Genomic DNA, 24,819 nt, shown 5'->3' with positions numbered 1-24,819 from the left:
TGCTCGTAGCCTGTTTGTCTCTTGAGGCGCATCTGTCCAAGACAGTCTCGCGAGGTGATCCGTATCCGGCCCAGGTCCTGAATCGAACCTTTCAAAATAAAACAACGCTGCGTTACCTAGCGGTAGCAACAAACATCTCCGCTGCCACACATGTCCGGGCCCACCTCCGCAGGGGTCATGCGCTTGCATCTACTGCAATATTCACGGGATTCAGACGTCGTGAGATGCGTACGGACCGTAAGAAGGCCATAAATCTTGGATTTTTCATTGCCATGCAAGCGGCTTTGATTGGATCGGATCCAGGTTATGACACTGAACGTCGGTTTAATCTGATCATGGATCCAGCTTTCTTTCAATGAAAATCTGCCCATCAGCCATGACGGTTGCTATGCTTTCGCAGGATGGACCAACAAGGTCTGTTTCTGCCCCGAGCAAACCCCAGTGGTACTACTTTCTGGCCGACTGGTCAGACATAAGCACCGCCCTTGCTGCCACGGCCGTTCCTCCACACCAAGAAAAGAAGAACAATAGTGCTGATCACAAACCCGAGCGTCACAAACTGCATGGCCTGATCAGCGGTGGCCTTTTTGCAGTTGCTCAAAAGTCGGTCAGTGCTCATTTGACGGTGTGTAAACATGTACCTCTCGCCAGTTACTTTTGCCGCTCCAGCATTGATGAGCACATTTTGATACTGCGCTTTCAGCTTCTCTAGGTCGTTGGTGGCATCACAGGTCACTCCACGCAACCCGATGGCAAACGCCTAATTGAATGTTAGCAACCACCAACAATACACAGTACCAGTAGACGTACGATACCGCCACCAAGCAGTAGCAGTCCACTTAGAGCATCGGCAGCCATGACAACGAGAGCTGGAATTGCGTCAATGAACGCAGAGGCGAGACCCAGGATAGCAACTGCCAGCCCGAAACCGCCAGTGAATGTTCCATATTTTGTCGTCGTTGGAGCATCACCGAGTAACTGGCCCTTCACAAGATCGACTGATAGACCGAGGACAACGATAGCCATGATGCCCTGCACGACGTGCACATGTTAGCCGCCACGAACCCTCAAGGCTTTGTAATTCTGATGCCGCGAACCTGGAGCGACCACATCACTAGGCTGATGAAGCCCAACATCTTCGTTGGCGATTGAGTTGATTTGTGTGGTCTGTAAGCGTTCGAGGTCTTATTGGAGCGGTCCAATAGCTTCTTCCAGCGATATGTCTGCCCAAAGTTCGGGCGAGCAACATACAACACAAGTAACCGTAGGATGAAGGCGCCGGTACGACGTAGAAGGGGAACTAAATTGTCATTTAAATAACGTGATTCAGTCAAAGAGGTTGTTCCACACCGTGCGGTGCCACTCAATGTGACAGGCAACTAACAATGAACGTTATGGTTTTTGGCAGTCCCCAAGGGCTGAGGCGGCACAGCAGCAAGTTTTACACGCCGCCCCCGAGGCACATGTGGCATGTATATTGATTTTCCTGCAGGTTTGCGCCTCGACGAGCCAGTCATCAGCAAGTCACATCGTCTACGGCTTGCATGCTAAACAACAATTACCGGGTGCCGACAGGGCGCTTAGATCCATTGTCGGCCATACATCACCTGCACCCTGCCATCTGTTCGCTCAGACTTTGCAGCAGGCCAATAAGCAAGCGGCCAGCCCCATCATGACCAAGGATCAAACGTGATTCCATACAATGTGTAGTCTAGGGTAGCCTCAGGATCAGCAACGTGAAGGCATCCGGTTGGACGAAAGTAACGGTTAAAGGGGGGCTGTTGGCTACGGGAAAGTAACCAACTGTGACTATCCGCCGCGGTTGAGCTCAAAGGATGAACCAACAGCGACTGAGTGGCTAGGGTGAGGGGGTGATAGGTTGTTTGCAGGTTTAATTTGGAATCAATATGTCAACCAACCGCCCCGACCTTCACCTAGCGTTCGGCCGAGTTTACCTTATGTTAGGTAGGTCAGAGACGTTCAGACCATTGTTCCACCACTCCTGCATTCATCTCCCTTAGCGAAGAGGTTGCGAAGATGATGGATGCTGAGCTAACATACCCCGCTGGTCAAGTCCCATCTGCTGACTCATACTCGGAGCTTAATGCAACATCGTCGATGAGGTAAGCCGGAGAATCCAAAGTCGAGCCTTCCGAAAGATAGCCGGAATAAGTGGGGGTCCAACTGCCAAATTTGTTTGCAGCAGGTTGCATCCGTCAACTTCTGCTGCCACTGTACCTCGAACGCACGGTCCAAGTCGCGACTGGTCTGCCCAAATTTTTTCGATAGCTTCCATCATCGGCCTGCCTGCTCGTAAGCCTACGATTCCTGTTGTCCGTCCACGCGTCCCAAACTCCGATCCCTGGCTTCATCTCATCCGCACAGAGCCTGTAACATTTCGCCATGTCATCACTCTGGGATACGTTTTCTGGTCGCAAGTCCTCTCAGAAGGATGCAGGCGTTCCCCATACACCCGCCGCCCAAGAACCCACAACCACCTTCAACAGCCCGCCTGCGACCACCACTACCCAGTTCGACCCATCAGCAGGATCTGGTGTCGAGTCTTTCCTCCAAAGCTCCTCTTTTGCCGACCCGTCGCAACTACACCCCCTCTCCGGTCTGAACAAGGACACGCTCGAATATCTCTCCCTCGATGATGCGACCCTGGCCGACGCTCCTGGCCAGTCTGTCCTCCCCTCTCGAGGCTTCACCGACGACCTCTGCTACGGAACCGGTGTCACATACTTGGCTGCCTTGTCGATAGGAGGAGCCTGGGGTCTTCAGGAGGGACTGAGAAGATCCGTCAACCAGCCGCCGAAGCTGCGCCTCAACTCAGTGCTCAACGCCGTCACCCGCCGCGGCCCTTTCCTCGGCAACTCGGCCGGCGTCGTCGCCATCACCTACAACCTGTTCAACGCTGGTATTGGCTACTTCAGAGGGAAGCACGACGCCGCAAACACTATCTTGGCCGGCGCGCTCAGCGGAATGGTCTTCAAGAGCACACGGGGTTTGCGGCCTATGCTGATTTCTGGTGGTATCGTGGCCTCCGTGGCTGGTACCTGGGCTGTAAGCCTCGGCCTTTCCGAACTCTCATCGGTCGATCTGACACTAACTGCTCCTCCACAGGTTATTCGCAGCACTTTCTTCGCCGCCCCGGAGCCTGTGCATTCCGAGCGAGCCGCCTTGTAATTTTACGACGTAACATAACTTACAAATCATCTTTGTGGAATCTACCCCGCACCACTAATGAAAATCCATTACCTCTGCGGATCACAATGGATCCGTGGTCGACACTGCTCGCCCGAAACGAGCTTCTTCTGTCTGTTATTTGAGTAGGAAATTTAGAGCGCCTCAGGGGAGTCTTGGGCATTGTGACGGACGATCTCTCCTCTGGCGGACCCTTGTACAGTATTTTAGGAAGGAGCATTAGAAGACCGCATCACTGGGTGGTAGTGGGCGTTCGATACGTACTTGTCGACAAAGGCAACATTATGCGTTCTTCTCAGTTTCCCACCGAATCGTGACCATGTTGTAATCCCACCAACCATTTGATGAGCAGGGAGCTTCGTCGACACCCAGCTACATACGAGCTGCATCTATTTCTCCATTTGTGATTTTGTTTTCTGTGCTACACTAGACCCTCTGAAAACAATACAATGCCAGTCTTGAGGCTACTGTGAGTAAACGCTGCTTGGCGGAGACATCCGCTATTTAGTGCTCTCGCGCAAGACCTTGGTCTATAAGAAGATCGCATCATATACGACCCAGCCTGAAGCTAGTCTTCTTCCATTATGTCTTCGTACTTGAGACCCTTTGTTTGTTCCATAACTGACGCGAGCGTACCAGAGTTAATTCGTTCCTCGAGCAACAAGCCAATGCTGAATGCGGCCTCTGCATCGTCCAAAGCCGGGGTTTCCAAGGGTACTCTGCCCTCCAGCTTCCGAATATCGGGCAGCAGCTTTCTTACTTTTATCTGCCAAAGCTGTAGCAAGTCAACAATTCATTCTCTTAGTCATAATGCGAAGTGATAAAACAGACCTTTGCCATGGCGATGGACTTTCCCTTCACCTGGCCCTCTGTCTTCATCTTAACAAAGACGCATGTGCTGTCGAGTTCCTTGAAGTGCTCCTAGCTTTCAGGACTGGCCACAGGACAGCCGGAATCCACAATCGTATAAACCCAAATTTCTTTCTGCGTGTCAAGATCCCGAAGCCAATCCTGGTACAAGGTGGCGGCTGCCCTTTGCGGAGGATTCGGTTGAGACCGGAAGACCCCGTCGATTCTGAGAAGATAGTGCTGTTGAACACCCGCCCAATAGTCACCCTTCAGGTCTGACATGGAGACATAGTTCCTTTCTATCCGTTTCGTAAATGCTCCAAAATCAGCCCAGTTGGGCCAGGTTGTTTCTTCTGAGACCACTTTTCCTGTCATGTCGAGGTGGATTAGGATGACATTGAAGCACTCGCTGGCGAGGAGTGGGGATGCACGGAAAGTTGACAGTCTGATTTGGGCAACCTTTTGGGCCTGTGATAAAAGATCAGTATGACTTCGTGTTTGGCCGATGGAAGGAAGAACTGCGATTGTTATATTCAGACCTTTTCTTTGACCCAGAGGCCGTTGCGAATTGACTGCGGAACAAGCTTAGGCCTCGTGGTACCCACGGAGCCGAAAATGCCACCTCCTAGAATCAGAGCTTCATCGTCAGAGGCGTAGTCGTCAATCTCCTCGTCCAGTAAATCATGTAAAGCCAAAAGCTGGTGGTCTGATAACGGCTGAATTGATGATTGTAGATTGTTATGCCGTACACTGATGGATTCGTGGAGGTCTTGTGTATTTTTGGGGAGCGGAGTCGAGACATCGTTGGGCAAGAAGATGCATCCGCCAAGCTCATGGGATACGTGAATTCCCCTTCCGTTTGACGACCATGGGTTGTACTCGTGACAGGGAATATGCCGTGACCTTGCTCGTATATTGTCCAGCTCAAGTTCGAAAAGACTGTCCGCAAGTATACGGAGCTCATGAGCAGGGTCCATTTTGTTTGGCTACTGGCTGAGTGTCTATTGGTGATTTTTCGATGCCGTGGATGCTCAGGTATGAGAAGATATCAGGTTGCGGGTGGAAATCGCGTCGGGCACCTGGGCATGAAACTGGAGTTCGGCTATCTGATCATGGCAGGTGCCTCTGGCGTGGCCCTGTTGGACCAAATCTACCGGCCACCTTTGGTCTGGTGACAACCTTCACCTTCTTCGGCTATTCCAACCCCGGGTAGGTAGATACCTATAATCAGCAATCGTCAAACAGCAAACCACCCTTCTCCCTTGCCCCCCCCCCCTTACCCGACACCCTACCTCGTCTCCTAACCCACAAGTACCATCAAAATGTGTGGATGTTGGCCATTCTCGAAGGCTCACTACGACAACGAAGACCCGCCTGTTGTATATAGGCACGTTTGGGATGGCCAAAGATACGTCATGGAGCATGTAAGTGGGATGTTTCTTGTTGTATTATTGTAACCTACCTGTTGTTTTTCTACCCTTAGCTGCTGGATACCGGCGGTGATGATCTGCCCTCACTCTTCCCTATCTGTCGTCTCCAGATTCTGTGGACACCTTGATGGACTTTCTTGCGGCTTCACTGCGGTGAGCGGCTGTTTTAAGCCGTGAGTATTCAACCACAGCGGGTCATCATGCGGCTGGGTGAAGGGGAGCAAAGAGACTCATGCTATGAGCTAGAAACTAAGTCTTCCCCCACTCTATCATTCTTTGAGTACTTCAACTTGTACTCTTTCAACCTGGAGATAAGAAATGAAGTGAAAGAAACCACCTCATCCGGCCTTTCATCCATCGAAACTTGAGACCTGGACTCCCTCCCGGATTCTTCGAACAGGATTTTACTCCTCGAAACAAAAAGAGACTCACCCCTCGAAGAAAACACTGTCGGAGCCGAGTCTTTAATTGAAGATTGCAAACATTCGACATGAAGTCCCCGAAATTGAAGTCGGCTACCAACAGCACCAACCCCCGCCAGGTGCGCTTCCAGAACGACAGCAGTGGCCACAGCGCTTCCTTTCCAACCACCCTGGAAACCGAGACCTCGGCCGCTCCTGCCTTCAGCGGACCCAAAGGGGACCATAGTGAAGACGTTGGTGTTTTTATCCACACCTCCACCAACCCCTCTGCCTCGGTCAATCTTGGCCACAACTTCCCTGCTGCTCTTCCTCACTTCGGTCAGACGCCTCACCAGCACATTAGTCCATTTATCCCCCACAACCCAACCCATCACATCAACGAACCAAGCAACTTTGCAGCTTTTGGAAAATACAACCCGTACGGCCTCCAAGCTCCTCATTACGTCAACATGGCCGACTACCAAAACGCCGCTCCCCCGGCTGGTGGGCTTCACTTTCAGCCGCCTGTCCCAGACACCACCCACGGTGTCATGCAGCACGTCTACGTGCCTCGCTTCGACAACGGCATACCGTCCGGCACTGTCTATCATGTCGGTCTCCCTCAAGTACAGGTCTTTCCGCTGACTTCTATTGTTGCTCCTCGGGCGGCCCCAGTCATTCTTGGTCCGCCTCTTGTTCTTGTCCATCAGTATTATGCAAGTTACCAATAACCTCTACGCTAGTGCCTTTCGATGCTTCGGATGTTTATTGAGCCAAGTGGCTCATGAAGCTAGTCGAGGATGTGGATCTTCATTATCGATTTAACGTCTTATTCTCTTTTTTCTTTTTCTTTTCCTTCTTTTTTAGCTTGTCCCGTGTTTCCCTGAGTCTCATGCTGACTTCGGATTGTTAGCAACAACCTGCCAACAACATCACCTATATTGGCCAGGCTCCTCAGAACCCCCAGTTCGTCATGGCCCAGCAGCCTGTCATACAGTCTGGTATGGCTATGCCTGGCCAACCCGTCATGCTCCAAGCCCCTCCGGTTGCTATGAACCCTTCCGTGTTCCAAGGTGCCCCTTTCATGGGCTTGCAGATGCCGGGTGGTGGTGGTACTCCTGTCTTTGCAGGTAATTCTCATCTTCCTCCCGATGTCACCGGATTCGGCAGAACCGCTGGAGAGATTGCCTTGGAGCAAGCTCAGTTCGCCCATGCGAACGGTCTCTTTGAGCCCCAGGACTTCAAGCCTGCTGATGACGACCCGTCCCGCTACTATCCTGTTCGAGAAGTTGACGGTAACTGGACCCAGCGCAATCGTTTCACTATTGACAACCTTGGCGACTGCCGCTGGTACATCACCAACGAGGGCTACTTCTACGCTGTCCGTTTACCCAACTAGACCAGTCATTTAGAATTGGTAAGTCAACCGGGATAAAATACGCATGGAGTGTAATGCACTGACATTAAGCGAAGCTATCAAGCCTAGCAGAGGTCGGGGCATGACAATTTGCGACGATGATGCGCTGCAGGCTTACTTGTGAGTTGCCATAAGAAAACAAAGACATAATACTGATAGCGGTAGATTACCTCAACCTCCTGACACAATTTCCTGCGAGTCCACGCTTCCCCAACGAAGCCCCCTGCGGAAACACTTTATCTTCACCACCCAGTTCACCAAGGTAAGCCAGCCAGACTCAAGCGTTTTTCTTTTTTTCTCCTTCTTTTTTTGCCTTTATGGTCTTTTTCCGCGAAGCCTAACGTGTGAGAGGAGACGGAGACCACGAAAATAGATCTCCATATATACGAGAGTGTCTGAGAAAACCGCCATTGGTGAATAGGGAGGTCGGATTTGGATGGGCAGATTGGAAGAGTGCGCCGTTGTTTCCTATGCCTACATGCGACACGACACATTCCATGATCGAACGTCAGGCTGAATGTGTCAGTCGACCTAGATGTGGCTCTCGATAAGCAGTTTAGATGTAGGTCAGCATCTCCATGCTGAGGCTCATTGTGAATCTCTGGAGGAGACTCTTCGCACCAACCTAAACAGACTGAGACCTTGAGAATCATATAAAAACCCAGTCTTATTCGTGGTATCGTGGTGTTTCTGCTACAATTCCCATTCCACCCTCTTGAATCGAGGGTTCATTTGAACAGGACGTCGCCTGGCACATCATTTTCTCACCTTAGCCACTCTAGCCAACTTAAGAAGAGACAGTGACACAGGCATGAGTTTACCTAAACATTCTTCCTCGCTTTTGAAACAAGATTCTAAAACGACAAGCGTGCCCGAGCAGTCGGGCTTGCTTTTTTGGGCGGCGCTTTCCTAATTTGAACAGTCCATTCATTTGCCTTGACGGCACCTTCTCTCCACGTTAACGTCCTTTCAACGTTTCACCCAAAGAACGCCGTGCTCTATCCTTGAACCCCAAAGTCTTCTACCATCATGAGGAAATGATGAACTTCTGATATAACAGGATACTTTCATCACGAGTTTACATCGGTGACTCGTGTCGATCTACTTTATAGAACCACTGACCAGGTCGCCTAGGCAATCAACCGCAGCCATGACGCGCAAGACCCGGAGCTCTACCATCTGCGAGTGGGCTCTTGGAGTCAGCGTCGAAGAGTATTGTAACTCTGTCGACAGGCGCAGAAGCAGGAAGTCCAGTGGCAGGCAACGCATCAGCGTCGAGATCTCTACCGACGACGAATCTGAAGAAGAAACGGTCAAGATTACGTACCCTCGCGCCAACATTGGCAAGAGCCCCAATGGCCACTCGGGTGTCAAGAAAGTCCGTTTCGACAAGCTTGCTCCAAAGTCTGCGCTGAAGACGACTGACTCCGACGACGGCTCCAAAGGTAATTATGAACCCTGGCTTGACTGTATGTTTACAGATCTTATGGCTACAGACGATGCTAAATAAGGCAGGAAAAGGAAGAAACAAACCGGACAGAGATGAGGGAACTTCCGAGTCCGAGGCAGAGTCCAAGTCTAAGAAGAAGAAAGGCGACAAGTCAGTCAAGAAGAAGGTAGTAGAATCTTTATCAGAAAGCGAAGACAGCGAAACTGAGGCGACAGAGACCGACACCGAGACAGATGAGAGCGAGGAAGAGACACCGCCGCCCCCCAAGAAAAAGAAGAATGTAGACGATCTTAAAAAGCGGGAAAAGACAAATGACACCAAGAAATCCTCGAAGAAGGGCAAAGAGAACGCCTCCGTTGCCGACGCCGGGCTGAGTAATGTCGGTCCTTCCAGCAATACGAAACAGGATGTGGATGCATCAAAAAAGAAGGAGACATACCAGAATGTCAAAAATCCACAAAAGTTGAGACCAGAGGCAGCTTTGTCCCCTCACTTGCGTCGGCCGAATCTTATCATGCCGGTCCGCGCCGAGGTTCTCCAGGTTGAGCATACTATTGAGGGCGTCGAAGATCCCCGACCCAACGCCTTTCACGATCCTCAGCACGGTGTTGTCCGGGTCTATCATGGACCGGCCTATGGAAACCCCTATGGAATGTTGTACCCTGCCCGCGATCCGAACAAGGCACCTTTGCCTATGGGCGTACCTCATCCTCTGCAGAACCCCTACTTTCATGGATTTGCCAACCCTAAAAACCCCGGAGACAATTACTTCAAGAGCCAGTCCCCATGGGGCTCTGTCCCGATAACATGTATGCCTGGAGGACCGCCCGTCATGGCGCCGGTCGATCCGATGCAGATACAGATACCGTCGTGGTGGGGTCCCATGTCTCCAACGAAAGTTGGTTCACCGAAGGGATCTCCGAAGCCCGTCATGTCGGGAGCTCTTCAAGAAGACGGGGTATCTACGGGCGCCAAAAATAAGGATAGGGGATGGGATACGAATGTTGGACCTCGGCATATCAAGACTCCATCCCCTGGGACAAAGCCGGCCAGCCCCAACAAGGTCGCTCCAACCTCCCCTATCAACATCAACCTGACGGTGAACCCAGATACTCCTTGGGCTGCCTTCGCCAAAGGCACCAGCAAGAAGCCCAGTCCGGATAGGAACGGTTCACAAACAAATGGTGGCGGATCCAACGGAAGCAGGAAGTCATGGGGATCAAAGAAGGTGTCTGATTGGCAACCGATACCTAGCGGTCAGCACCCGGATCTTGGATGGAGTACTCCCGCGAAGAGCCAAGGAAGCATCAAAGGAAGTAACTCAGCATGGGCTGCGACTGGCGGTAATAGAAGCAACAGCGGATGGAATACTTCAGGGAATACCCAGAATAACGATGCTCAGGCAAATTCTGGCGGCGATGGCTGGACAACGATGAATGGCACCACTTGGGGCGACTCCAACACCAATCAGGATGTATGGGGGGCGTACAATAACCAACCAGGTGATGCCTGGACCAACGCAGAGGGCAACTACAACAACTGGTCGACGGGTTCGAACCACTCTGGCTCGAAGAAGTCAAGCAAGAGCCAGCATAACAACAGCGGCGACAACCGCGGCCCCAGTGGTCAACCCCAACCGGCTACCAACTGGGATGAACAGGGAAATAACGTCGGCTACTCGGGGCATGTCGTCTTGAATGGCTCGAACAAGCCGAACAAGCCTAGCAAGAATACGTCCCAGCCCTCCACCAACGGCGACTGGGATAACAATGCTGGTCCAACGACCGACAGCCCCGTGGGTAACTCTAACAATAGCAAGGGATCCAAGCAGAGCTCGAAGGAGACATCAAAAAACAGAGATGAATGGGCCTCCAGCGGCGAATCGGCTTGGGGTACCGACAATAACGCAGTGCCCACGAACAGCAAAAGCCCGAACAACTGGGGCCCCGGGACTACGAGCGGCGACAACTGGAATCCGACCGCAACAGAGATGAGCAAGGCCTCGAGCGGCAGCAAGAGCATGCCAGGTGCCTGGGATAACAACCTCCCCTGGGGTGATACATCTATGGCCCAGTCGACCGGCGGTGCGGCGGACAACTGGTGAAGCTGATGTCGATGACAGAGCTCAACCGAAGCGGGGCATGCCGTACTCGTGTGTATCGGATGGAGTGGGACCGGGTCTGCAATGACGGGCGGTGACTTGGAAGAGCATGCATACTGATTGGCTTGGACCCGGTGTTCTCGACATTGTCCTTGCCTTGGGTGAGGTTGCGAGATCCAAAAACATCGGGGTTTCTTTTGAGATTGCATTGTCAGGAGTGAGGCGAGGGGCGTGTCTGGTCCGATAGTCTTCTTCTTATTCGTATTGGCACGGCATTGTCGGGGGATGAGGCAAGGAGCAGCACATCTGGCGCCAAACAGGACGGAGGACGGGGTTCGTTCACGTGAGTTTTGAGATTTACCACACACGGGCGCGAACGAGACAGACCGTGATATTGGGCTATTCCCCTGGAAGTCGGGTCAGCCGAGAAAACATAGAAACATCGCATTACAATGAGAGCAAAATGAATCATCATCAGGGACGAGAACATTGTGCGGCTAGAAGGAGTGGACATTGTGCCGTTTGCTGCAATCTATAGTATCAGAGCTACCTAAAGCCACGACGACTTGTGGATCCAACAATGAGACATCTCACAGGGATGAGACCGCGCAATCGCGGCATCATCCGCGGGAGCACAAAGATGAAGAAGAAGAAAAAACGAGTGAGTATGACAAGACAGGGTTGCGATGCAGATAAAAATAAAGTAAGCGTTGAACACGAAGGGGCGAGGGGGGTTCCCAAATGAGCGAAGCGCCGTCCCAGAAAGCCCCCCCAAACGTGGCTAAACTCCATCAAAGCACGCCCATCTACTCCTCGTCGCTCGACTCCTCCTCCGATGCCTCCTCGAGCCACTTGATGAAGGGTTCGGCGGCCTTGCGGACCTTCTTGGAGATGGAAAGGTCGGTATACTTCTTGCTGGCCTTGCTGCCCCACTTGACGGCAACCTCCTCGCTCAGCAGGTCGTGGTTGTAATACAGCTGGAGGATCTTGACGATTTGGCTGTAGATCTCGGGATGGTCCTTGCTGAGCTGGCCGATGAGGCGCTCGGTACCGCCGAGGAGAGCCTTCTCGTGGCGGTCGGAGGTGATGAACTAAGAAGAGACAGGTCAGTCAGTTGTGGATCTCAATAGCACAGACATCGAATGATGAACAAACCTGCTTCATCATGCCGGCGCGCTTGGGAATCTGGGCGACAATGTTCTCGTCGAAGATGGTCTGGACCAAGACAAGGACGGCGCGGTGCTTGGCCTCGATGCCAAGCTCCTTGGCCTTGACAAAGATGTCAATGGAATCGACATTATCGATGCCACCCTTGGAAGACGCCTCATCCTGGATCCAGGTGCCGAATTCGTCGTAGACGGTGTTGCCGGTGGCTTCACCATCCTCTTCGTCGTCGTCGCCAATGTTGAGCTTCTGCTTGAATTCGACGGGAAGCTGAGCCTGGCGGGCCTTGACGGCATCCTCGCTCATGTCGACAGCCCACTCGTGCTCCTGAGTCTCGAAGCTGTCAATCTCGGGAGCCTCCTTCTTCATCTTCTCAAACTCGTCGTCACTACCAACGTCCTGGTCATCGGCGTCGTTGGAGCCATTCTCGGATCCCTCGCCGCCGCTTCCGCTTCCCTGCCCGTTCTCCTTGTTGGCACCGTTGGCCTTGGCGCGGCGGGCGGCCTTGCGCTCAGCCTTGTCCTTCTTGCCCTTCTTCGGCTGGTTCTTCAGGATGTAACCGCTGAGCTTCAGGCGGAGGTCGACCTCGGAGCGCTGGCCGCAGGCCTTGCAGTCGAGGAGGATGCGTCCGTCCTTGATGTTGACGTCGGTCTCGGGGTTCTTGCACTTCTTGCAGAGGACGAACTTGTTGATGAAGCCGTCGAGGTGATCCTGCAGCTTGGCGGCATTGTGGGAGCCGTTGATGATCCAGCGGTCGTCGGCGGGGTCGACGTTGGTCTGGGCACCGAGCTCGAAGCCGAAGTACTTGATGACATAGGCACCGGGACGGGCGAGGGACTGAGCGACGCTGCTCAGGTTGACGACAACGGTCTTGATGCCGTTGCCCTTGCCCTCGATCTTGGTGACGATCTTCTCCATCTTGTAGCGATAGAAAGCGTCCTTGACGTCGCGGCGAACGTTGATGAGGGAAGCCATGATTGCGGTATTGATAATTGGATGACTGAAGAAGGGTGTGTAGGGAAAGTTAATGGTATAGGAGACTGGTTAGAGTGGGAAGTAATGGGCTCGCGAAGCTGGTGGTGCTGTCGGTTGAGCGGACGGGTAGCATTAAGAAGCCGGCGAGGTCGGTGGTTAGGATCGGAATCGACGATATGGCAACGAGGCTGGTTTGGGGGGAAGGGAGCAAGAAGGCGGACTCAATGCTCAAGGATATTGTTGATGGACATGTGGTAAAGCGAGACTAGATCGTCTTTGCTGTCGAGAATTCATGAACTCGTCTATGTGACGGGATTTCAACCGACTGAACTGATGTTGTGGCTACAAGGTTTCCGCGGTATGCGAAATGATTGCAGCTTGGGGACGAAGTGTCTGAAGACGGTGGTATTGTCGTGCTGATACATAAACTGCTATGTGCCGTGTACCGCGTGAGGGTGTCGTTGTATGTTCAACTCTCGCGGGGGTGAGGACTCAGCGGTCGTTAACACTGCGAGAGAGGATGCTGCTGGTGTAGATTTTGTTGACGATAGGTTGTGGTATTTGAACGAAGGTGGCGATGTTTTCTGAAGAGAAGAGGGGGAGTAGAGGTTTTGTACGGGTCAGAGTTTACCGCAAGTGGGCACGACGTGCAGAGGATGCCTAAGCAGGGCAGTGAAGTGGGACTTGGGCAAGGTGGGTTTTGCGATAATTGCGATATGTGCTCGATGAATCTCCGAGCGGAGGGTTTTTGTTGCGGTTTTTTTCTTTCTTTCTTGTGGGTGGGAAGAGGAGAAAACGGAGGTGACTGGGTAGGTGGGAAGAGTTTCGGAGAAGAGAGAAAAAAAAAAAGGTCCGGGTGGAGTGTGGGCGGAGGCGAGGGATGGGACAGCGTCGGAGACTCGGAGACACGTGGAACAATGGTAAAAACTGGTTAACAACGCACTGTTTGTACATAGATCAGGTACCTGAGCTGTACGTGTAGTTACCTGCCTAGGTAGGTACTCAGCCGTACTACCAGTAGAACTTGCCAGTACGGAGTACAGTTGCAACCCTTTTCACTACCTAACCTACCTAACCTACCTAATCATTGGGCTTGTAGTGTACCTACCTGGAGAATGTGAATTATTCGTAGGCACCTACACTAGGTACCTACCTACGCTACCTTCCCTGCAGAGACCGAGGCTGTGGAAAGTTTGACAGGCCTGACAGCCTGGCGAGACCCTGCTGAGTAGGTAGGTAATTTACCTGTCACTAGCGCGCGGCACCCTCTAAACTCTGAATCAAGCCATTTTCGCTTCAGAAGTAGCCCTGCTGGTTGCGCCACGCAAGGGGTGCCACCAGACCAGTCCAGTGTCCAGAACGCCACACGCACCGCCATAAGGTACCTACATATACATTTTATCTGTAGATATGATATTGTGTATATGATATTTTAAGCCCACACGCTGCCCTGACACCTCTCGGTTTACTGTGTACGTAAGGTAGGTAAGGTGGTAAGTAGGTGGGCAGTGCAATGTTATTTGGCCTCAATCCAAATTTTGTTGCGGGTTTGCATGATTGATATCAACCCCGCACAGAAAAGGCATCAGCCCTGGCTGCACTTTCTGGGCCTATCCGACTCTGCAGCGATGTTTCATGGTCCGATTTTTCTCTCTCCCTCGACTGCCAGGCAACACTGAGACGAGAAATATGGAGGAGACACTGGCGCGGATTCCTCTTGGCTGACATCCAAAGGGAGGCTGCGACAGCTCCGCGCTGGACGCACGGGCCCTAAGCAGCCTGCCCCACCACTTCAGGAAGCGCAAATCGTACAGCAAAACGTATGGGAGTCAGGAGAGTGACACTGGAACAGGATATAAACGTCACAATAAGCGACAAAATATCAATGAACATGGGGTGCAATCCGATTTGCCATCCCATCCATGTGGGCCAGCAAATGCAGTCTGCAGCCTGCAATCTGCAGCCCGCGCAGCACGCGCGCCATTGCTCGCATCGCCTCGCCTGACGCTGGCCAACCAAGCGTCATCCCCGACTCGCAAACTCTGTCTGAGCCGTCCACGTAACTATTTTGACAGGAACATGCCAAGCTGTCTCATCCGTTACGAGACACCATTTTCTTTTCTTTTCTTTCTTTTTTCCCTCTCTTTTCTCTATCCACGTTCCTTCCCCAGTTGTACCACAATGCTGATAAAACAAAAAGTCATCAACCGCTCCAAGGAATGCTTAGCCGTTAGCTCTCTGGTTTCCCGGCGATGAATGTCTTTTTTCGTTTCATGCAGTCCCATTCGTAATAGAAAAAAGCGCTATTCTCGTTTCTCACCAACAGGGATAAACTGCAGCAGGCATCTCTGACCCAGCGGTCGCGACGAGATGAGCTGGTCCGACATAGCCATCGACTCGGACGTCATCGACGTCTCAGGAAGCGTCGTGTAACGGGAGTAAATGTCCGCCAGAAGCGTCTTCATTTCGGCCAGTGCCAGGCTACACGCATCTCCAAGTTAGCGACGGACGTTGTCACTCGCATGTAGGGGAATGGGCGCGAGAACTCACTGCTTCCCGACGCAGCCCCTGCCTCCGTTGGCAAACGCAAACATGAGCCGCTTCCTCTCGGCATCGCCCGTCGCCCCCATCCACCTGTTCGGATCAAACACGTCCGGCTCGGGAAAGACGTCATCGTTGATGCGGTGGACCGAATATGCCTGGCAACTGACGACCGTCCCCTCAGGGATCGAGTAGCCGTCGATGGTCCGCCCGCCACGGGGCACGTACCGCGGCAGGGACATGGGGATGGCGGGGAAGCACCGGAGGCCCTCCTGCACAATAGCGTCCAGGAACGGCAACCTGTCGAACGACGTGGCGCTCACGGCCCCGGCATTCTCCCTCAGCTCCCGCCGCAGCTCTTCCTGGAACCGCAGCGACCGCGGCAGCGAGAGCTCCCACATGAGGAAGCACAGCCCATCGCCCGTCGTGTCGATGCCCGCCGCCATGTGGTCGAGGCACTCGCCCGCCATATCGAGCTGATCCATCCCCTGCTGGCCGCCGCTCGACTTCTCGTGCAACCGGCTCAGGAGCGTGAACGAGGCTGGGTCGAGTTTCTTGCTGGCTTCAACCACGAAGGTGTCGGCGAGGGGCGTCTCGCGGGGCCTGGCGAAGAGGTAGAGGATCCTGGAGAGGAGCTTGTGCAGCATGGGGCTGTAGTGTTGGACGAGACGGTCTGCGTGACGAGCGCGCACGGGAGCATTAGCCCGATTGGTGGTCATAGGTTCTGGTTGTTTGCATGGCTTTGGGGCTACTACTCACTCTGCAGGCTGTCGTCGGCGGCGACCTGGTGCATCATCTCCTCGTCTGCCTCGTCCTCAAGGCAGTTACTGCCGTACGGGTGGAACAGGTGGTGCGTGACGCAGTCGCAAGCGTATGAGTGAAGACTCATCTGATGGGAGACCGCGGTTAATACGCCCGTCGGGGGGGGGGGATGTACTCTTTGCTGCTGTGGGCATTCCCGACTTACAAAGATGTCGTGACACTTGCCCACGGATGCCTCGCATCGGTTAATGAACCGTCGTGACCTTTCCTGGATCCCGCTCAGGGGCGCCGGCCGGAGGACATTGCTGTTCGCGTACCTATCTGCTATGATTCTCTTCCGCTTCGCGTGCTGGTTACATAATGAGTCTCTTCTTTGCCCCTTCTACACTTTCACGTCGAATCACGAGTTGGGGGGGCCAGGGCAGGAGCCGTACATCTTCCTTGTTCAACGTTGTAAACATAGTCCTGAGAACGTAAGCAAGTGCCGGCTCACGTCAGGTTCAGTATCCGTCACACACACCTACGTCCAAAGACTCTGAACAAGTCATAGAACTCCGTCTTGTCGTAGCCGCTGCCGCCGGAGCAGTAAATCTCCTTGACGGCCTCATAGGAGGTAAAGCAGACCTCGTTCGGCGCGACTCGGACGACCGGTCCATACTCCTGGTGCAGGCTGTGGATGTATCTCGTCCGGTTCGCACGCAGCTCATGCCACTTCAGGAGGAGCGACGTGAAGGCCGATGCCCGCGGGCCGGGTACTTTCCACAAGGGCGACGAGACGCAGCGGACTAGATAAAGCGCAAGGAGCACGGCGGAGACCGCTCCGAGAAGCAGAGGAGAGAGCAGTAACATCGTCCGGGTTCTCACACCAGTAGAGAAAGATTGCGTATTCGGTCAGAGAAGAGTGAGAATCGCAACGGGGAGTCCAAGAAGGCGGTCCGTCCAGTCGTGAGCGAAACCGGTGGCACTCTTATCAGCTCCGGAGACCCGATAGCGCTGGCTCAATCAGATGGTTTCGATTTGTTAACGACTGAGCGCCGGCGCCGATAGGGGTACCCGAGGATGGGGTTTAGGTAAGGGGAACCCATTGTGAGCCCCAAAGCGAGGGGTGAGGGGCACTGATACAACGCCGATTACCCCTCCGTACCTACCTAGGTACCAATAGGCCTGCCTCGAACGCATGCTCGTGACAGTGTCCGGAATTCGGCTGCAAAGGTCTCTTTCATTTTGTGCTTCCCGCGAGCCATGTGAACGTTGTTGAGAAAGGCATAGGATGCGATAGATTTTTAATTCAACTCAAGATTCCTCTACATCGTCGCCGTTCCCTCGTCGTCCCTCTGCAAGCCAACATTCACCAACGCCCCCCAGTCAGATCATACAAGTACAGCCGCCTTTCCACGGCGACAGCTCGCGCATCAAGCCGACAGCTCGTCACAGCTCGTCCCGTCTCTCAGTGCCCTGTGCCGCCTTGTCATTCGAACTGCCTCTGCTCAACAAGCCGCTCAACCAAGACATACCAGGAATCGACACCGTTCCCGCCGGGGGTACTCCTTGCCGTTGACCGTGACCTTAGGCGTGCAGGTGCACCACTGGTCCTCGGGCACGCCGCTGAGCGCCGCGGGGATGTGCGCTCCGCAGCCGCGCCAGGTTGCCTTTGCTGCTCGGGGAGTCGGGCGTTAGTGATTTGTTGCACATTCTAGCAGTGCGCTTGGTTTGAGTTCATCCTACAGCAAGTCGAGCAGGTGACGCCGAAGCACATCTTTGAAAGCGGAACGGAGGATACTGTGCTGGGAAAGATGAGTTGGCGGGGGATCAGATTCGACAGTCGAGATAGTTTACGAGACGAAGTGGGAGGCTGTAACAACGAGATTGAAGTAGCGTCCTTTATTGATTTATTTTTTGAGTTGGAACAAGTTGAGTTAAGCGGACATCTCGTCCCGTGAGACGCCCAGGGATTAAGTATTCGCGGTGCCCGCGATCGCATTACCAGCCCGCACTTGGGGTCGCCGACCTGCATTGGGCATCGCCACGGGCCATTAACAGAAAAGAGTGGGGTCTCGGTGACTAGCACTACACATCGCCGACCTCCGCTCCTATTCCGGGGGAGGAGGAGGAGGGGTTATTACAAACAAAGTTGGGCTAAAAACCCGGAAACTTTGGGAGTGTCTTCTATGCAAAGCGGACAAAAAACTGAAAGTAGGTCGCATCATCCCGAGGCACGTCCGCCGGCCGCTTGTAACATACATCTGAACTCATTACTCTGCACGAGTTGTTCACTTATTGGCCACTTGTGGACTCGCTAGACGCTCTGTCATGTGGTAGGGAGACACGGCGAGGTCTTATCTTATATTTGTTGGATGAACTGAACCACCCGCTCTGCCAACCATTGCTGCGACTCTAGGTTCTTCACCGTGTGGCTTGCACCCGGGATCAGACCAGATAGCTCGTGCACCTTGGGGCTGCTCTTCTTCCAGGAGTCCACGAGAGCTTGCTTATCAATCTTGGCAGGGACGAACTCGTCTTCGGCGGATTGCAAGGCCATGACAGGCTGTTGAAACCGGTTCCAGACCTCGGACACGAACGACTCTTCGAGGTCGGATGAAAAGTAGTCATCATCTCCACTATGAACCAGATAAGCGTACAAGCTGCGATAATGAGTAGACGGGGTTACGTACCCCTTGGCTGCAAGAGAATGCCAGCGGTATGCTGTCATCGGCGTCGAGAAGAAAGGGGGCACCAGGTCTTTGGGCATCGCTTCGCCCTCCTTACCCTTAGAAATCATATCCTCTGCGTATTCCAAACTCTTCTCTAGCCATGCCGAATCGGTAGAGTCAACGATGCTTTCTCTGTCGGAAACGGGGCCTTGGAGGACGAAGCCATCAACGGGGTCCTCCTTGTGCTTGGTGTATTCCACACAGTCCTGGTAAAGTGAGTAAAGAAAGCCCTCATACGTCTTGTGACCGGCTCCACGTACCTGGCATCCAGTTGAGTGGCCCATAAGGACAACTTTCCTTTTGCCGATGCCTCGGAGATACCTCACGAGGGCCGAGATGTCCTCAACATCGTTCTTGAGGCTCGAATAGCCGTAGCCGGAAAAGGAGCTTCTCATTCGGATCTCAAAGATGGACCAGTCTTGTCCCGTCTTATCTAAATGTGTGGCGATGGTTTTGGTGTAAAACACAGTATGGGGGCCATCGCCGAGACCTCCTATGAAGAGTATCGCATTCGAAGCTTCAGATGGGCCGATCTCGTAGGCGCTGGCATGAGAGGTCGGGGATTCGTAATGGTGAACAGTGCAAGAGAATGGCGATGACGACATTTTTATTTGGGATGGGTGGGAACACAAGGCTCAGTCGTTGTTGACTCCGCCGCTGAAGAGTATGCTCGATATGGCTTGCGCGAGATGCAATCAATCACTTCATTGCAGAGTTGGAGATGGCATCGTTCTGCTGATGTAATAAGGTGGGAGGGGAAGCGCTTGGTGCAAGAGCTGCTAACCACCCCCTGTGTTCAGTGCTTGGCTTGCTGTTGCCGACCCAGACCTCATTTTTAGGTACACTGGAGGTTGACGAACCCCCAGTACAGTCAATCCGGCAGTGGGGTTCACTGCTAGCTGTACTGTAAAGGAAGGCTCCCGATTGGAACAGCTGCCGAAGTTAGCAACGTCTTTCAGGACGTGCTTCTCACGTCACCACAGCAAAGTTGAAAACCGCTTGATTCTCAGCTATACTTAACATCACCCCATCATCAGTCTTCCTTTTAAAGTGAGCACTATTCCGTTCAGACGTGTTGAACCCGCAGCCGAGCAGCATCACAGATCCTTCCGGACTGGCATGAGCGGAGTGATACCTCACAATGGCGACTAGTTTGGCCAACGCAAACCCGGCTCGGAATGAATTCTTCCAACAGGTTCGTAGCCTTCGATCAGCCATGAGCACTCGCTGACCTCCTCACCAGCTCAAGCCAAGCTGTGTCTCCATCAGTCAGCTAGCGATCAGGCAGCAGGGTGAAGCATCCTCGTTCAAACGGCTCTCCGAGTTGACTGGGGAATTACTTGGTATCCTCAACGATCAAGTGAACAGAGATGCCACCGTATTTGACGAGAAGCTTGCCGATTACGTCTTCTTTCCGCTCTCCCATGTCTTTCGAAACCATGATCAATATCCCAAAAGCCTCATTGAGGTCGCCATCAAGTGTCTCACCATCATCATCATCCATGGTTGGAAGTCGAACATCTCGCCTCAGATCCTGCAGCAGCTCCTCATCCTACTCACTTTCATCGTTGGTGGCGTGCCTGGGCGAGAGGATTCCCGTGATCTGCCCGAGGAAACCGAACTCGAGTCACTGAGGGCCCTGACAGCCCTCATCACTGTGGCTGGTACTTCAGCCAAAGCAGCAGAGGCGCTGACCGAAGAGAAGCTGATTCCCACACTGGGACACACCATAACTGTACTTTTAGAGTGTGTCACAGATGGCAGGACACCTGAAATTCAGCTCGAAGCTCTGCGCACACTCGGCTGCTTCTACACGGGCGTCAAAGATCACGCTGCGCTCGCCTCGTTCCTCCCGGGTATCGTGTCTTCCCTAACAAAGCTCCTGGCCAAACCCCCGAGAGAGAAGAACAGGGTTCTCGTTGGTTCTATAGGGTCAATGAAACAGGTCATTGTGCAAGTTCTCGGCGATATCAGGACTCGAAGCATTACCGCAAGGCCGACTGCCAACGGCTCTTCCAATGCCGACCAGGGTGGGGTATTGAGTCCGGCATGGCTAACCGCCACAAAAGCACAAATCAAGTTGGCTTTAGCAACTATACTAAAGCTCCGCACGCATGATTCGCAAGACGTGCGCGAAGCTCTGCTGACGTTATGCCTGGGGCTTCTCGACGAGTGCCATATCTCGCTGGATAACTGCTCTTCGATTCTCGTAGAGACCGCCATGATTCTGTCGCCAGCCGACCAGACTTCATCCGTAGTAGCAACAAGCCTGCAGGACTTGGCAATTATCTACCCCGAGCTTGGGGAAACCGTCAAAGTCACTTGCTACAACTGGATCACCAGCTTGCCCAGAATCATCCAGTACGCCGACGAAGGTAAAAAAGAGACGGCGGTTCGAAATTTGATGAGGGGCATGTCTCTGGTCAGCAGTCTCCAGCTGGACTCTTCACTCTTGGACGAGTCTATAGCAGCGGCTTTACGGGACAGCGTCACTTCTTTGGTGACTGAAGCCAAGCCAGAGAAAGTGTTGGACCAAACGGCAACGGATGCCTCATGGTACAACCAAGATATAGTGAAAGCTGGGGATGCGTCAAGACAGTATCAAAGCGTCCTATTGAACCAAGAGAGTCAGTTAGGTACAAGATTGGCGGTGCTCGAGTTGCTATCCAACGTGGGCCCGGCTTCCCAACAGACCAAGCTCGCCGCCGAGATGTTGGATTGCGCCAGAGATTCGACTGGTGATATTCAGACGTCGTCCTTCTGGTTGAGCTTTGAGCTTGTCAAGAGCGCTCTGTCTCGATCCAGCGACCTAGATGACCTCTTGGACTTCACCTCACTAAGCTCTCCCAGTGATGGTGCCGACTTGGTCTTCCAGGAATTATACTCATTCGCAGTGGTGCTGCTCGACTCTCACTTAGAAATGTCAAATGTCGACTGGAGACTAGAGGCAACAGCGCTCGAGGTCACCTCCTTTGCAGCCTCTCGATCTCGCGAGGCATTCAGACCGGAACTTATCGACGTGTTGTACCCAATTACGACCTTCTTGGGTTCTTCAATCCCACAACTGAGGGAGCATGCCATTACGACTCTGAATATCTTGGCCGTTTCCTGTGGGTATACCAGTGTCTCCGAGCTAATCATCGAGAACGTTGACTACATGATCAATTCCATTTCACTGCGCCTCAATACCTTCGACATCTCTCCAGCATCCACAAAGGTGTTGATCATGATGACTCGACTGACCGGACCGCGCCTGCTTCCTTACCTGGACGATGTCGTGGCTTCCGTGTTTGCGGCCTTGGACAACTATCACGGCTATCCCGTTTTTGTGGAGAGTCTCTTCTCGGTCCTGAAGGAAATTGTCAACCAGGGTGTCAAATCGGACAAACTTCTCCTCGAGGGCCGAAAGAACGGGCCTGAGAGTCACAGAAAGGCAGCAAGCGACATGGTGACAATCGAGGATATTGTCCAGTTACTGGAGAAGCGTCGCGAGAGAGAGGCTGCAGCCTCAGCTGTCGATACCACTCTCGGAAACGCTGGCGGGCATCCCCAAGCCCCATGGGGCGACGGTAACGGCAAGGCTAAACAAGATTCTGAGGACGATGAAGATGCAACAGGTAATAAAGTCGACCAGGAGAGACCGCCAAAGACGCCGACGTATACCCTGCTAGAACGAATTACGGGTTTGACACAGCATTATCTTACATCGCCGAGCCCCACGCTGCGGAAATCTTTGCTCGATCTGTTGGCGACTGTCTCTCCAGCTCTGTCAGGAGACGAGGACTCTTTTCTTCCCCTTGTCAATGCTGTCTGGCCTGTGGTCGTCAGCAGGCTATACGACGCTGAGGCCTTTGTTACTATTTCAGCATGCGATGCTCTCTCCATTCTTTGTACCACAGCCGGCGACTTCTTGGGCTCCAGGATCAAGACAGAATGGTGGGATGGGCTTGGCAAGTGGTGTCGCAGAAAGAAGGTAGAGGCCGCTCGCTCTCGGAGCAAAGGGAGTTCACCTCGAGAAAGTGCCAGGCCAGGCCAGATGATAGCATCTGCAAGTCAGGATGTCCTGATTCCCATTCGAACAAAAGGGGACCTGCTAGCGCATCAGTCTACAGAGACAACCTCTGGCTCGACCTTCAGCGGCCTGGGAAAATTCGCCCAAGCCGCACAGATATGGGACGCCGTGGTTCGTCTGCTGATGTCCATTGTCTCGCATGTTCGACTCGAGGCAGAGGTATTCGACGAGTTCTTAGAGCTCCTAACCGAAGTGATTATCCAGGACCCCGAGGCACGCCAGGCGTTAGAAGCGGTAAATGCCGATGCCGTTTGGCTGGTGTTGTATCAACAAGGGCATATCGAACCCCTGAAGACGCCGCAACTTGAGGGCTTCGCATTTGCGCCAATGACGGGGTTGGGCTGAGCTGAGCCAAATCCATGGAACAGTGCTAGACACAAGCCTGTGTTGAATAAGATTACCACGGATACTACACTCGTTTTCAGGTGGAATTTTAGTAAACTATTTTGTTTTCTGCAGGGACTTCCCCTTGGCATTGGGCTATGGAACATCAACCCGAGCCATCCAATCAGATTCATTCAGCACTCAGCGGTTGTTGGGGCCAGCCGACAGCTTGAGAGAAGCTAGAAGGACGCTAGAATGTTGCACGGCGTTCGGGTCGACCTTGAAGTGCTAAACCTGAGAGCCAGAAATGGGAGCGTTTGCAACTGAGCATCATGTGCGGGCTGGACGCCTGGTGAAGCGCAACGCCCTACGCCCGGTTGATGTATACTATGTAAGCACACGGACATGGTTACCGGCTGGCGTAGGGTAACACGCCACCTCTAGCTTCTTCGGCGATCCCGGGCTCGACAATGGCAGGGGATGACTGATAACGGCAAAACCACCTAACATGATAAGGGCAATTGCCAACGTAAGTTACGACATGGTTTTCACGAATGATTCCACGAAAAGCCCCCTTTGCCCCATCGCCATTGGCAGATAAGCGCAGAAGTACATCAACCTCGTTTCGATATAAAGTGGACATATGAGTGCGACAAGCCGAAGGCCTGTTCTGCAGGACATGCAGACGGAAGATGGGGGTTGACAGGAGGCCAAGGAGCTAGAAAGCGGCAAAGATGCATTATATTGCTTGGTCCTCGCTCTGGCCAATAGTGTTCCTGCATCTCGCTTCTCCCAAAAGCTTGATTTTCTCGGCGCCCAGAGACCTATGGACTTCAGGTGTCGATACCCTCAACTCCCATCCCCAACAAGTCTTTCTCAGTTGCAGCTTTCTCGGACCTTGGAAGCAACTGCTATATATATACCCCGGCACGAGTAGCCGATATTGTGCGCTGCTTACTCGTTTTGAAATTGCGACGCAACTGATTGCTATCATGGTGGCACCATGTCATTTTGCATTGGGGGGACGCGACCGGTTACCGTCCACTCGCCGTCCAATCAAGACTCCCCAGTCCGCCCCAGTCTGACCTGCTTGGCATTTTGGAACATACCTTCCAGAACGACTAGAACTTAGCGACAATATGCGGCAATTGTTTTCTCGGATACGGGTTGTGGCGGCTGCATTGTTGTCGTTGTCGAATCGTTTGCCCCGCGTCACGGGGGTCCATCAATCGTGTGCTCGAGCGTTATCGCCAAAGACGGAATGCCCCTTCTCATCCTTCGGAGCCTCTAACCGTTTGTTGATTAGAGGCCGAACCTCTACATATACCGTCTCGGAACCACAACAACGACAGCAAACCCATTTGCCGTGTCGAGCCCGGCTGGTACAAGTCGTTTGTTTTGTGCTTTCTTCGTTG

The 24,819-nt window shown here is 53.1% G+C and overlaps 10 protein-coding genes across 10 annotated transcripts; 4 read left to right on the top strand and 6 right to left on the bottom strand.

Moving 5' to 3' along the window:
- Nucleotides 1–466: 466 nt before the first annotated feature.
- Nucleotides 467–1,026, bottom strand: LY79DRAFT_578075 (marvel domain-containing protein; the record flags this gene model as incomplete). Its single annotated transcript, XM_060559934.1, has 2 exons — nucleotides 467–760; nucleotides 811–1,026. The coding sequence occupies 2 exons, from the start codon at nucleotides 1,024–1,026 to the stop codon at nucleotides 467–469; spliced, it is 510 nt and encodes a 169-aa protein (XP_060416322.1).
- A 995-nt stretch (nucleotides 1,027–2,021) lies between these two features.
- On the top strand, nucleotides 2,022–3,496 carry LY79DRAFT_547235 (Tim17/Tim22/Tim23/Pmp24 family-domain-containing protein). The gene is made up of 2 exons (XM_060557305.1): nucleotides 2,022–3,066; nucleotides 3,127–3,496. Exons 1-2 carry the CDS (start codon nucleotides 2,404–2,406, stop codon nucleotides 3,187–3,189), a joined length of 726 nt encoding a protein of 241 aa, XP_060416321.1. The 5' UTR covers nucleotides 2,022–2,403; the 3' UTR covers nucleotides 3,190–3,496.
- Nucleotides 3,497–3,775: 279 nt separating this feature from the next.
- On the bottom strand, nucleotides 3,776–5,033 carry LY79DRAFT_511213 (uncharacterized protein; the record flags this gene model as incomplete). Its single annotated transcript, XM_060554236.1, has 4 exons — nucleotides 3,776–3,982; nucleotides 4,039–4,128; nucleotides 4,180–4,524; nucleotides 4,596–5,033. The coding sequence occupies 4 exons, from the start codon at nucleotides 5,031–5,033 to the stop codon at nucleotides 3,776–3,778; spliced, it is 1,080 nt and encodes a 359-aa protein (XP_060416320.1).
- Nucleotides 5,034–5,976: 943 nt separating this feature from the next.
- Nucleotides 5,977–7,677, top strand: LY79DRAFT_511325 (uncharacterized protein; the record flags this gene model as incomplete). Its single annotated transcript, XM_060554252.1, has 4 exons — nucleotides 5,977–6,498; nucleotides 6,801–7,272; nucleotides 7,361–7,424; nucleotides 7,524–7,677. 4 exons carry the CDS (start codon nucleotides 5,977–5,979, stop codon nucleotides 7,675–7,677), a joined length of 1,212 nt encoding a protein of 403 aa, XP_060416319.1.
- Nucleotides 7,678–9,452: 1,775 nt separating this feature from the next.
- LY79DRAFT_547223 (uncharacterized protein) lies at nucleotides 9,453–11,317 on the top strand. Its single transcript, XM_060557304.1, has one exon. It carries the CDS (start codon nucleotides 9,566–9,568, stop codon nucleotides 10,856–10,858), a length of 1,293 nt encoding a protein of 430 aa, XP_060416318.1. The 5' UTR covers nucleotides 9,453–9,565; the 3' UTR covers nucleotides 10,859–11,317.
- Nucleotides 11,318–11,661: 344 nt separating this feature from the next.
- LY79DRAFT_668070 (domain found in IF2B/IF5) lies at nucleotides 11,662–12,994 on the bottom strand (the record flags this gene model as incomplete). Its single annotated transcript, XM_060563469.1, has 2 exons — nucleotides 11,662–11,946; nucleotides 12,011–12,994. 2 exons carry the CDS (start codon nucleotides 12,992–12,994, stop codon nucleotides 11,662–11,664), a joined length of 1,269 nt encoding a protein of 422 aa, XP_060416317.1.
- A 2,303-nt stretch (nucleotides 12,995–15,297) lies between these two features.
- LY79DRAFT_511255 (cytochrome P450) lies at nucleotides 15,298–17,146 on the bottom strand (the record flags this gene model as incomplete). The annotated part of the gene is made up of 6 exons (XM_060554246.1): nucleotides 15,298–15,475; nucleotides 15,545–16,208; nucleotides 16,295–16,424; nucleotides 16,503–16,646; nucleotides 16,732–16,762; nucleotides 16,818–17,146. The coding sequence occupies 6 exons, from the start codon at nucleotides 17,144–17,146 to the stop codon at nucleotides 15,298–15,300; spliced, it is 1,476 nt and encodes a 491-aa protein (XP_060416316.1).
- Nucleotides 17,147–17,448: 302 nt separating this feature from the next.
- On the bottom strand, nucleotides 17,449–18,231 carry LY79DRAFT_547213 (uncharacterized protein). Its single transcript, XM_060557303.1, has 3 exons — nucleotides 18,023–18,231; nucleotides 17,843–17,951; nucleotides 17,449–17,795 (listed from the first exon to the last, which is right to left on the bottom strand). The coding sequence occupies exons 1-3, from the start codon at nucleotides 18,051–18,053 to the stop codon at nucleotides 17,726–17,728; spliced, it is 210 nt and encodes a 69-aa protein (XP_060416315.1). The 5' UTR covers nucleotides 18,054–18,231; the 3' UTR covers nucleotides 17,449–17,725.
- Nucleotides 18,232–18,244: 13 nt separating this feature from the next.
- On the bottom strand, nucleotides 18,245–19,736 carry LY79DRAFT_547209 (uncharacterized protein). The gene is made up of 3 exons (XM_060557302.1): nucleotides 19,269–19,736; nucleotides 18,970–19,214; nucleotides 18,245–18,915 (listed from the first exon to the last, which is right to left on the bottom strand). The coding sequence occupies exons 1-3, from the start codon at nucleotides 19,611–19,613 to the stop codon at nucleotides 18,639–18,641; spliced, it is 867 nt and encodes a 288-aa protein (XP_060416314.1). The 5' UTR covers nucleotides 19,614–19,736; the 3' UTR covers nucleotides 18,245–18,638.
- A 413-nt stretch (nucleotides 19,737–20,149) lies between these two features.
- Nucleotides 20,150–23,425, top strand: LY79DRAFT_511278 (HEAT repeat protein; the record flags this gene model as incomplete). The annotated part of the gene is made up of 2 exons (XM_060554249.1): nucleotides 20,150–20,203; nucleotides 20,252–23,425. The coding sequence occupies 2 exons, from the start codon at nucleotides 20,150–20,152 to the stop codon at nucleotides 23,423–23,425; spliced, it is 3,228 nt and encodes a 1,075-aa protein (XP_060416313.1).
- Nucleotides 23,426–24,819: the final 1,394 nt, after the last annotated feature.

The sequence above is a fragment of the Colletotrichum navitas genome (genome assembly GCF_030913465.1).
Source record: "Colletotrichum navitas strain CBS 125086 chromosome Unknown LY79scaffold_16, whole genome shotgun sequence".
Taxonomy (NCBI): Eukaryota; Fungi; Ascomycota; class Sordariomycetes; order Glomerellales; family Glomerellaceae; genus Colletotrichum; species Colletotrichum navitas.
Note: the sequence above shows the minus strand (reverse complement) of the source record. Positions and strands in the feature narration are given on the sequence as shown.